This window comes from Mizuhopecten yessoensis, unplaced genomic scaffold (assembly GCF_002113885.1).
Source record: "Mizuhopecten yessoensis strain PY_sf001 unplaced genomic scaffold, ASM211388v2 scaffold29, whole genome shotgun sequence".
Taxonomy (NCBI): Eukaryota; Metazoa; Mollusca; class Bivalvia; order Pectinida; family Pectinidae; genus Mizuhopecten; species Mizuhopecten yessoensis.
Window position 1 is genome coordinate 139388 of NW_018403342.1, and position 12826 is coordinate 152213.

Sequence of the window (12826 nt, forward strand, 5' to 3'; positions counted from 1 at the left end):
GGGTCCTTGAGGGAAACACATAGCCTATAACACTGGTACATGCAGTAATAACATTTATTAATTTATTATCATTCTTAACAAAAGGGATCGTTCCTTATTAAAAATTGTGTACTGGTGTTTTTCAATCTCTCCAAATATCTCAAGTTGCTGTTCTTATTACAATTAAGATTGTAATGTAAAGAAACTTTGATAGATTAATTAAACAAATTAATTTTGCCTTGTAAATGAAAAAGATAAAAAAAATAACTTTTAGGATGAGCAAAATTCCTTATCTAAGTCATTATTTATTCTTCCTAATGAGCCAGCAAGATGGAATGATTAAAAGTGTTTAATTTCATATACCAGGAGGTATATCCATAGCTGAAACAGGATATTTATAGGGAAAAAACATTAGGAATATTTAACAATACGAGAACATAACATTAGCTGTGTTTGTGTGTCCTGTAACAATGTGATTTTGAAGACTTATATCTTATAACTGATGAAATCTGCTTCTTTTTTCCAGATATATGTATCAACCAAGCATGTTCTGTTCTTCCAGGTAAGTAAAAGTCTGTTGAAGTCAGGGTCCAGTTTTCAATGCCTGTAGACAAATTGTTCAATACATAGAGTACATGTATGCAAAGTTTTGTAAACATAAGAAATTTCGAATGAATTGAGTTGACAATTGTTTTTAGAATACGTACATGTATGCAAAGTTTTGTAAACTTTAGAAATTTTGAAATCAATTGAGTTGACAATTTTTTTATACTGGGTAGCAAAAAAATGTTCAATACAGAAATGAGATATACACATATTGATATATGTTTGTTTCAGGCATGTTATGCTATAATGGTGATATCTATGGTGGTCATAACTATCAGTATTATTATGTAAGTATAAGTAACAGTATTATTATGTAAGTATAAGTAACAGTATTATTATGTAAGTATAAGTATCAGTATTATTATGTAAGTTTAAGTATCAGAATAATTATGTAGGTAGGGGCCTCATCATGACAGATATCTCGTCTTTGTGTCCCTCTTCCCTGCAGGGGCCTCATCATGACAGATATCTCGTCTTTGTGTCCCTCTTTGCTGTAGGAGCCTCATCATGACAGATATCTCGTCTTTGTGTCCATCTACCCTGTAGGGGCCTCATCATGACAGATATTTCGTCTTTGAGTCCCTCTACCCTGTAGGGGCCTGATCATGTCAGATATTTCGTTTTTGAGACCATCTACCTTGTAGGGGCCTCAGCATGACAGATATTTCGTTTTTTGAGCCCATCTACCCTGTAGGGGCTTCATCATGACAGATATCTCGTCTTTGTGTCTCTCTTTGCTGTAGGAGCCTCATCATTACAGATATCTCGTCTTGGTGTCCCTCTTTGCGGTAGGAGCCTCATCATGACAGATGTTTCGTCTTTGAGTCCATCTACCCTGTAGGGGCCTCATCATGACAGATATCTCATCTATGAGTCCATCTACCCTGTAGGGGCCTCATCATGACAGATATTTCGTTTTTTGAGTCCATCTACCCTGTAGGGGCCTCATCATGACAGATATCTCGTCTTTGAGTCCATCTACCCTGTAAGGGCCTCATCATGACAGATATCTTTTCTTTGTGTCCCTCTACCCTGTAGGGGCCTCATCATGACAGATATCTCGTCTTTGAGTCCATCTACCCTGTAAGGGCCTCAGCATGACAGATATCTTTTCTTTGTGTCCCTCTACCGTGTAGGGGCCTCATCATGACAGATATCTCATCTATGAGGCCATCTACCCTGTAGGGGCCTCATCATAACAGATATTTCGTTTTTGAGTCCATCTACGTTGTAGGGGCCTCATCATGACAGATATTTCGTTTTTGGGTCCATCTACCCTGTAGGGGCCTCATCATGACAGATATCTCGTCTTTGAGTCCATCTACCCTGTAGGGGCCTCATCATGACAGATATCTTTTCTGTGTGTCCCTCTACCCTGTAGGGGCCTCATCATGACAGATATTTCGTTTTTGAGTCCCTCCTCTCTGTAAGGGCCTCATCATGACAGATATCTCATCATTATGTAGCCCCTATGCTACAGGGTGAGGTACTCAAAGATAAGATATTTGTCATGATAAGGCCTGGTTTATTGATAATAACTGTTTAAGCTGTTTACTTAATGATGCATCGTTTCACTGTAAAGCCAAAAATGTTAACATGGTTTCATATGATACTGTAAGTAATGTGATTTATCTCACCTTGTCCGAAATGACCATAACCCAGCGTCCGTCATCCGTCCGTCCTTAAACTTTTCCTTTAAAACCCTACTAGTCCTGAACGGCCCAGTAGATTTTGACTAAATTTAGCCTGGAGCATCCTTTGGCCAAAAGCTCTCAAATTTGTATAACGATGGGTGTGGCCCCCTTTGGGGCAGAGAAGTGGGGCCCAATAGAGGTAATAGAGGTAAAAACTTTAAAATCATTCTTCTACCGTAGGGATAAAGGAATTTTATCCTGATTAAGTCTGGAGCATCCCTGGGCCAAGGGGTACTAAATTTTGTATAAACGGTGGGTATGGCCCCCCTGGGGTAGAGAAGCGGGCCAAATATAGGGGGAAAGAAACAGAAAACTTTAAAAATCCTTCTCTACTGTAAGGATTAAGGGATTTTATCCTAATTTAGTCTGGAGCATCCCTGGGCCAAGGGGACTCAATTTTGTATAAACGATGAGTTTAAAAAAAAAACTGGGATCAGAGAGGCAGGGCTTAATAGAGGAAATAGAGTTCATACCTTTAAAATTCTTCTCCTACCATAAGGATTAAGGGATTTGATCCCAATTTGGTCTGGAGCATCTTTTTGACAAGTAGACTCAATTTGGTATGTGCAGTGGGTGTGGCCCCCCTAGGAGGTAAAACCTTTGAAATCCTTCTTCTATCATAGGGATTACAGGATTTTATCCCAATTTTGTCTTCATCAAGTTGTCTAGTAGTGCCTGTTACTATTTGGTGTATTCATTAAAACAAGATGGCCACCAGGCTGTCATCTTGGATTTTGACATTTGAAGTTTGTTCTCTCTATATCTCCAGAAATACTGGATGGATATTTCTGATCTTTCATATGTACATACAGTACCTACCTACCCAGGTGGGCAATACAGGCCCTCTGGGCCTCCTGTTTGACAAAAAAATAGTTATAAACTGTAAATTATCCCTAACACCTTGCAATGACATCAATGTTATGCATGTACTACTGGTTTTTTCCTCAGGACATTGAGACATAGTAGAACACTCTACATTGCCTCACTGAGTACATATGTCGCAGGGGTTATCGTCTGGCTGCTCGATCAACACATGTGTGGTCAGCTAAGGTAAGTTCATGTTTGTGATTATATGAAGATATGTTTGTTTTTTTAACACCTGATTCAATTTTAAGGAGGCTCCACCCTTTTGCAATTAGCCAGCAGAATTCAATGAAAGTTTCACATAATGGTTATGTCACTATGTAGAGATGATTTTATGAAAATCTAAGCATTCCGATAAACTGGGGATTTTTTGGTAAAAAATACCGAAATATTGAATGTTTGTCAAATTCAACACTTTTACATTTTTTGAGCGTGTGGCATTGTTCAAAACTATAACAACAATAAGATAATGAAAAGAAACATTGCTAATCAACCCTACAAATATTTTATTTATCATAAAATATCTACAACATGTTACAAAAAGCGTTTTTTATTGAAATTGTATGGATAAAAGTTACTAAATACAAGCTAAAAGCAAATAGGACACATAGTTTCATGCAAAAAGAGTGAAAAATTGAACCAAATACACACAAAGTCTTTATAATTAATTTATTTTTACATTTTACAATAATTTTGATCCTAATGAGAGTTTTCTACCTTGAAAAAAATTGGAACTTTTTGCAGAGGGATAGAATTTATACAATGACACTTAGTTTCTTTACCAACCAAAAATGACAGAAGTAATTTAAATTACTAGATTTAATTGTCAATTTACTGTTCTTTTATGGAACAAAATTACTCTCAATCATGTACACTTTGGACATCATTCCATAGCCTGCTTACGCATGGTATATTAACATGTCAGGTACATATGTAACCATAGGCTATCGCATGGTATGCCGTTATTACATGCACGTACATGCACTTGCATTTTATAGGGATCTAGATATTTTACAAACCACTTTTTAACAGAGTTATTGTAATTGCATTTGTGAACCGATTTATCTGACAGAGCGTAACTTGCTCGACAACAAAAGTCATAGCGACCAATGCAAGAGCTTGTGAACTACTGTTAGCACATGATACGTACAGGTGATCATGAGGTCGGTAAACAAAACACATCAGTCTGCATTCCATGCGCCTCATGTACGACCTTCTTGGAAGTCGTCTGATCGTATGTCAGTGTTTTCCCGTGAGTTAATTGATGTTTTTGTATCATAAGCTTTATTTCTGAAGTACGTGTGATTACACAATTCCAAGTTAAGTCTCGATATCGGGTGTTGACATATCATCGTCACGCACGTGTACTATTGTTTACCTGGTGTTACTATAATTTACACCACGGTAATGGAATGCCCGATACGCAATACGGAAATGACGACACGAAAATATGTAAAGAAAAACAAGTGTATTACGAAGGGTGGAAACTCCTTAAACCTGATACTTCCCAGAATTCTCCTACTATTCAGTAGCTACACTCTTATGTCTTTGTAATTTATTGTCTAGTGTAGTTGTGCAATTTTAACAGATTTATCCTTAACTTTGGTAGTTTCAATGTTTTTGATCCAAGTCACTTTGTAGCTAGAGTACAGTGGCAATTCTTGATACCAGGTGGTAGAATGTAAATTTCTGTCAGCCAATTATAATTTCCATTTAAATCTGTATTGAGTTTTTTTCCTTATAAATGATTGCTCAAAACTCAATTCCTAAATATGAAATTCAAATCTATTGTGTCAAATGCTTTCAGTATATTTTTATCTCTCCTGTTTTTGCCCGCCACAATAAGGGCACTTTATCATTCCAGCAATCAGCAAACTACATAATATGCATAGTAATCAAATGTGAAGGGCAAAAATAACACTGGGCAATATAGATTATTCTGGGGAAGGGAGAAAGTTTAACTTGGCAAAACTTTCCTTTTATTCAGTATTAGGAATATTTGTCAGAGTGACTAGATGTGATTCACATAGCTATCCTTTTACCATGCTCATAATAAACTGTGTGTCATATTTGAAATCCAACGGTTCTGCTCACAGTATAAATATCTTTCCTGCACCTTTTGAATATGTCGAGACAAAATCGAAGGCTTTGTGTTATCGATCTGATTGTTTTCCGGGATAAAAGCCTGACCAATGGCTAGGCTGATACCTGTCCTTGAAGATAACAGAGGAGCTACACTCAATTCCTGCTGATTGTACCGTTACCCTGCTGTATGAATCTTTTGATCAAGACAATTCAGACTAGGCAACTTGTATCATGTGCAAGGTGTTGTTTAAAGAGCCTTCAATTTTGTCATGGCATTTTCTAAGGGTGTAGAGAAGATAAGTATATCAAAAGGGGAACACTCGCTTTTGAAGATGACTGTGGCTATGTTTCGAGAGTTGTAGGGTCAGATTTGATTCCTCTATTATTATCTCCCTTTACAGCGCTCTAAATATACTGTGATTATTTTCTTGCAGAATTGTGCGTTCAGATGTGATGCCACAAGTATTATCTCCCTTTACAGAGCTTCATGCATGGTGGCACTTACTAGCAGGGACAGGAACATACCTGTCTGTCTTCTTCAGGTTGGGTTTGTCTTAAGATCTTTGTTAGTTTACCATAGTTACTGTACTGCTTCAGTATGCTACTGTTAAGTTCTATCATTAATTGATATGGGTCTGATGGGGCAGCATGGTCCTTTCCCCTGTTGTTAAAGTGTGCAGATATAATGATCTTGAGAATATACAGTTGCATGAATCTTGAGGTTTTTTAAAAAAGTAATTAGCCAATAATCACTCCGGCTAGCATTCTACAATTCTAGCACTACCCAACCACATAATCATTTACAGATGAGTAGACTGGAACAAGCAGAGTATAGTGTATCTTGCTCAAAGATACAATGCAGTGCCGTGCCATGACTTGAACAACCAACCCTTTGGTCACAAGCCTGGCGTCCTACCACTAGACTACCGTGCCTTCTAATTATATAATTACTATATGACTAGTGAATTTAAGGAAAAGTATTTTTTTCTATATAAACACATCAAATAAACGATTCAACTTTACAGAGTAATACACTTTAAATGTAGCTTTTACTTGTTACAGTATATTTTCAATATTTTAATACATTTGAGCATGTCGCCGAGTCTGAATAGAAACTGAATTCTGCATGGCACCCGACAGGTGTTTATTGGTTTGCAACTGCGTTACTCTTATTCTGAATTGTTTTTTTTGTTTTGGTTTCAGTGCACACACAAGATACCTCTATTTGAACAAAAACCCAGAAATTCATGTGAGTATCTGTGATATGAATACAGTTTGAACAAATACAGTGCCTCTTCACCGAAGTCACCGAAGTGAATCAAAGATTGTACTGGCCATGGTTGGTTGGTTTATGGGTTGGGATGATAGAGATGATACTTATGATTAAGAATTTTCTGCTTGAAAACAGTGTACCCAGTATGTTTATCTAAGTAGAAATTTTAAAGCTTTAAGATGTTGTATCGGTTATACAATTAAGCCTTGGCAATTCAGCCACCATTAACTCATTCACCCCTGAATTTTCATAATGAACTGTTCCAACCTTTGATTTGTATGAGCTGAAATGTGTCTTCAGGAGTGAATGAGTTAATCCAACTGTCTCACGATCCAGTTAGTGTTTAGGGAAAAGATATGTTAATTTCTTCCCGAAATTGTATGGTTTGTATTGTCTATAAGATTAGGAAGTTGTCTGACGTGTTGCCCTCTCCTATGTTCCGTGCACTCCTGGAATATGTCATGACAAAATAGAAGGCATGTGATCAGTTATTTGATTTGTTTCACTTAAGTAAAGACGTGACCATTTGCTAGGATAATATCTATGTCAGGAGTGACACCAGACTTCCACGTCAGTCAATTTTACTCTTACCATACATGCAGTTTTTTTTATTAACATTAAAGGGTCCATCTTGTCAACTTGTATTATCCACAAGGTTATGTGTACAGAGCGTTCCATTTTGTCGTGACATATTCCAGGGGTACAGAGAATGTGAGGAAGTGAAACTCCTTGAAACTGTAGGATGGGAGTATTGAGCTTTCTCTGTAATGACAAACCAATGATACTGGTTACTATTTTGATGGTTTTGTTCCTTTTATTTCCAGTTTTGGATGGGCTTCTGGCCTTACCTGTCTGTTCCTTCCTTAGCAAAGACCAAATTCTAGCACATAAGGATGTCCTCGTAAAGATCAGAAGAATGTCTTCATAGAGACAGCAGGGATATGAAAAGATGCACAGAATTCTTCTCAATAAAAGTGAAAAGGCATAATGATACATTGCATTGAAATGTAAGAAAAGAATTAGAAGAGACTCTACAGGGATGAAGTGATCATGATGGGACACCGAAATTAAGATCAATCATGGAGATATTGTCCACAAAAATCTACAAAATTTTGCACGACCAGTATCAAGAGAGGAAACATATGTATAATATATACATCAGCTTCACCTGTATCTAGAAGTATTCAGTTGGGAAGATTTTGTGTGATTTTCATAATGTATTTATTCCTGAGCAGTTTGGGTCAGCTACAATGTAGCTATAAAGGGTGGTCGTCATCCCAATTGATAAGAAATTCATAATCTCAATAAATTGCCTTATAAGTCATAATACTAATTATTTATAGCAATATTTCTTTCATCAATTACAAAATGTGTTTATGAATTTTGATTTTGATTCTAAGAAATGTTATGACCAAATGTTTGTTCATCATCTGCATTTATTGTCTTCAAAATTTGTTTTATTCTCACAGAAAATCTGCTTAAATGTTTCTCATGCAGAAATCCTCAGAAAGATTGGTTTATATTTTTGAAGAAAAAATAATAAAACATGTATTAAACCCGGTATACATCAATGTGATTTTTTTTTTCAATTTTAATTAATAGACATCTATGAGGTGTGTTTGTGAGTTTAGCTTGTGTAAGCATTATTATATATATTTATAGATTAATGATAAATGTTATAGAAATATCAATATACTTACTTTAATATTAGGTAAAATTTAGTTTGAATATTTATGAAATATCCATCCACGAACCTGTGTACTGTTAAATTATCATTGTAGAAGTACATTTGGCATTTATTTTCTGTTTTTAAGAAGAAATGTTGTTTTTCCTTCATTTGATGATTTTAAGGCTTTTATTGTACGATTCTTTTTCCTCTTTTCAAATATGAATGTAACACATTTTATTTAGAAGGATAAAAATGACACTTCTTTATTTCATCATCAGATGGTGGGCTAATCAAATCGCCTGTCGTCCTTGGTCAATTGTCCATCCTGAAACAGTTCTTGTTATCACTGTGTCTCAGACAGAACTGGAGGGATCTTTCTCAAATTTTATATGCATGTTCCCCTTGTTAAAAATGCCCTAATTAGAATCTATCCCTTATTGACAGCACCTCTAATAATGTAAGAATTACAAATGTTTATACTGTAACATTTGCCATAATTACATATTTTCTGACATTACAAGGTTCCAGTTTAGGATTTCCAATATGGGACTTGTTAATAGTACCTGAATGGAAGTTGAAGAGCAAAGAGGGTCAAAGGTCATCTATTGTAGATCTGATAAAGAGGCTTTTGTGGTGGGTGGCAAGATCCTTCTAGGATCTCTTGTATATTGATATTGATGTAATAATATCTTGACATCAAGAAATGATGTCATCAACAGTCCCTTGTGGTATATTGAACTACATACCATATCTGTACACATGTGTTCAGCATACACAGTCAAGTGACACTAAACAGAACTTGTTGCTTGGCCCTAAGATTGTGACTAGCTTGTGACTAGACAGTATTTCCTCCTTCAACCACATCTCTGTCCCTACTTGTACTATACCGATGTACCCAACATCTTATTTCAGCATATTGTGTTGATCAAACATCTGTTGATTTGAACATCAGGTATAGCTACTACTTATAGATAACAATTGACTTTCAATGTGTTCTAGTTTTTGACAGAATAGTCCTCTTAAAATTTCCGATTACTTTTTATATGATTGTACTTAGTGTTTTGTCCTCATATGTATTAGATCTAAATTAAAGGGAGATGAGTCCCACATATTTATTAGAGGTGAACTTGTTTCTGATGTGATGGCCCACAGTGGCGTCACAGTAAAACGTGAGAATAGTATGCTAGCTGAGTAACATAATATGACAGTGTAATAGAATAGTGTAAGAAGTTAAAAGTTGTCTTATTTTGAAGTATTTTGGGGAAATGAAACATTTATGTAGGAACATACCCTTACTATTTCTGTAAAGTGATAAAGAAAATACTTCCGATATGTTACAATAGTTATGGAAAGTCATTTTATCGGCCATTTTGGAATTAGTGCTGCCCCGCTTGAATGCAATATGCTGGCAGCAACAAGCACAGACCTGGTAAACAGCTTAAATGGCTTGCCATAATCAAGTTTTCCCGATTAATTAATTGTCCGTCGTTCTCAAAATGTAATCCTTTAAGTCTACATGCTAGTCAATAACTTGTTGCATTACTTTGTATTAGTCTTCTCACATTTGTATGTAGCTTATTATCTCCCCTTACATGTACATCCTGTCAGCCGTCCCATGTCACTCTACCTGCTACACATTTACTTGTATTTTAGTCATTATTCAACTTTACTTGTATTGTTAGTTGTCCTTCAACTTGACCTATCTTTATAATTACTTACCTTTAATTCATCTTTATGTACCATTACTTCATTTCTCCTACCCTTTACCTTGTCTTTACTTCTTCAGCTCACCTGTAATGTTCTTTTCCTAAGGTGGCCAAATGGTTAAGTTGTCTGACCTTCTATGATCACAAGCCTTTCACCACTGGGTCATGGGTTCAAGGCCTATGTGGGGCAGTCGCCAGGTTACCTGGCCACGTGCATAGATCGGTGGTTTTTACCCCGGGTACCCTGGCTTTTCTCCACTACCAAAACCTGGCTCGTCCTTAAATTACTATAGCTGTTAATAGGACATAAAACACAAACAAACCAACATTTCCTTAACTCTCCTTAGGTTACCTGCATTTTAGTCATTATACAAAATATATCTTGTATAATTACCGGTTTAGCATGATAAGGCATGCATTTTACTCCAGCCATATTTTTATCATCTTTTGGCATTTCATGTGTTTCAATGTAATCATTATTTCAGGCGACAGTCTTACTTTTTTTTCCGAGGTTGACGTTTTTTCTTTAAACCAAGATATTTGGCCGAGCTGGTAATATGGTAATATGGGTGTGTGTTTATTCTTCAGCACACTACTGCTGCCTGCTAACATTTTGCTGAGGTTTTCTTTAGGTACATGCACATAGCTAGAACCCTGCCTCCATTTCATAGAGTTGTGGTGAAAGGGAGATAATTTGGAAATTGTGGTTACAAGTCTGATTGTTTTCTGATTTCCATAATATGTCTTCAAAATCTACACGCCCTTAGACATTTCCTTCCATTTTCATATTCTGTTTTTTTTTAGTGCCCTGCTGTTGAATATATACAGATATTATACAGAACTGTAGTGCATTTCTGTTTTGTCACTTTGTTATGATGCTATTTTTATTGATGTCATAATTATATTTTCCAATTTTACAAGGTTATGTTCAACTTTGAAATGTTTATCATTATTGTATTAATTTGTTTAAGTGTTGTTTTGCTGTGTAATTATTATCTTTTTTTTCTATTTGAAGATATATACTATCCCAACACTGTTGAAACAGATGATACCGTTATGTCTTAGACGGTTGTTTGTAGAAGACTAAAGTTTGCCCGTTGATCTGTTCTGTGTATGGGTGATGCATACAGACCAATCATGACAGTTTTGTATAAGGTTGAAAGAAAACGATTTCGTTGTACTGTACATCCGGTGAAAAACTTAAACATTGACAAAGCACAATCTGCCATATTGTACAATTTTATCACCCCAGCATAAATTACTGGAAGTAACACTTGCAAAAAACAATTGGTGACTCTTTGATCCTCATAGAAAGACAGGGTACATATTTTGACCGTTTGATCTATTACAGCCATGTCAACTGTTACAGGACAAGGCCCTATCGACAAATCCTGTTCACAAGAACTTTTTCTGTTGTTAACTTTGGAAGGTATATTTATTGTCAGTGTAATCATTAATTCCCTCAGTAATGACAGAAAAGGGGTGATATTAAGATAAAGATAGTTTATATTTATTGATTGTTTACAAAATAAGCTGTTTGTTTTTAAGTTGGGTAGCTGCACTAGTGCATCTTTACATGTATGTGTTATCAATGATAATGCTTTATTCAGTAATATACAATTTGTATTGGCGTTTTGTTTAAAAACAGTATGTGTGTTTGAAAATGGAAGTGTTTACTTGACAGGCTGATATACAAATAGCTGGCTGATCTATTTAACTCATTCACTCCTGAAGACACATTTGAACTCTTCCAATTCACGGTTTGAATAGTTTATTATGAAATTTCAGGGGAGAATGAGTTAATTATCTCTATATGGACATCTTTCACATAGCATATGCTACTGGTGATGAACACAAGGGACCTGTGCAAAAAAAAAAGATAGGTAAAAAGTGGCCCCAGAGGGACAGACTTATTACCAGGCATGGGCTTGTCACTGGTAAAATATGGTGGTTCATAGGACCGTACATGTTACCCCTTCAAATTGTTCATGGTGGAGAAACTGGCAAAATCTTAAAATGTCTATAGTGTTCAGAGTCCACTGCTTGTTAAAAAGATGGTGTAAAATAACATATTTTGATGGTTATAAGCAACAAATTTATTGAATTTGAAACAATTGCTATATGCAGAGAAATTTAGAGATTTCAAAATTTAAAATAAGATACTGTGGGTTACTATTTCAAGTGTTGCCAGTCAGGGGTCACACTGAAATGAAAGGTTTTGTTGGAACTCTAAGGGACGAATCAAGTTTGATGTTGAATTTTATGTGAGTTTGAAATATTACGTGATAAAGATTGTGAGTTTGAAATGTTACGTGTTAAAGTGTTTGATCAGGTTTTATATTACAGTATGTTAAGAATTTATTAATGTATACCACATGATTAAAATTTAGAAATTTTGATTGCAATTTAACTGCCATCATCGTATTTATCCAGCAATAAGCCCACACCTGGTAATAATTAAGTCCTCCAGATTTTTTGCAGCTAAGTTGAAATTCCCAAAAAGCCTTATTGATTGTCATGTAATATGGAAATGCCAAAAAAGCTTATTGATTGTCCTGTAATTAGCCCATCATCCCCCTACTTTTAGTCAGACTTCGTATTGGCCCCCTAGGCCTATTGCAGGATAAATACGGTAAGTATGTTACGACTTAAAACTACCTGAGCTTGGTTATCATGTCTTGTTATTGTACTAGTAGTATGTGCATTTAGTACTATGTGATCTTGGTTACTCTGTCCTGTTATTTTTACAAAGATTATATTTGAAGTGTGCCATTCCAGTGCTTGTGATAGTTTATTGTTATACTTGTACGTAATGATAACAGTACCGTAACATTGACTGCCCATATGACGAAGTCTTTGTCCTAGTGAGTTATACATAGCCCTGTGGAAGATGTCATTATATACACTACCATTGTTGTTTACCATTGTGTCTTTGATCAGCTGGTCGTGA

General features: G+C 35.7%; 1 protein-coding gene across 2 annotated transcripts in view; it reads left to right on the plus strand.

The window, feature by feature from the left end:
- The window catches only part of LOC110440482 (alkaline ceramidase 3-like), a 54458-nt gene that overhangs the window by 28912 nt on the left and 12720 nt on the right, over positions 1-12826 (plus strand). Inside the window, exons 6-11 of one of the 2 annotated variants that reach the window (XM_021484602.1) lie at positions 506-541; positions 817-872; positions 3228-3329; positions 5663-5770; positions 6432-6477; positions 7326-8081. In XM_021484602.1, the coding sequence (XP_021340277.1) occupies positions 506-541; positions 817-872; positions 3228-3329; positions 5663-5770; positions 6432-6477; positions 7326-7385 (408 nt within the window). In that variant the 3' untranslated portion in view covers positions 7386-8081. Of the gene's footprint in view, positions 1-505; positions 542-816; positions 873-3227; positions 3330-5662; positions 5771-6431; positions 6478-7325 lie in introns of those variants that run through there. The other variant, XM_021485361.1, reaches the window with a different exon arrangement.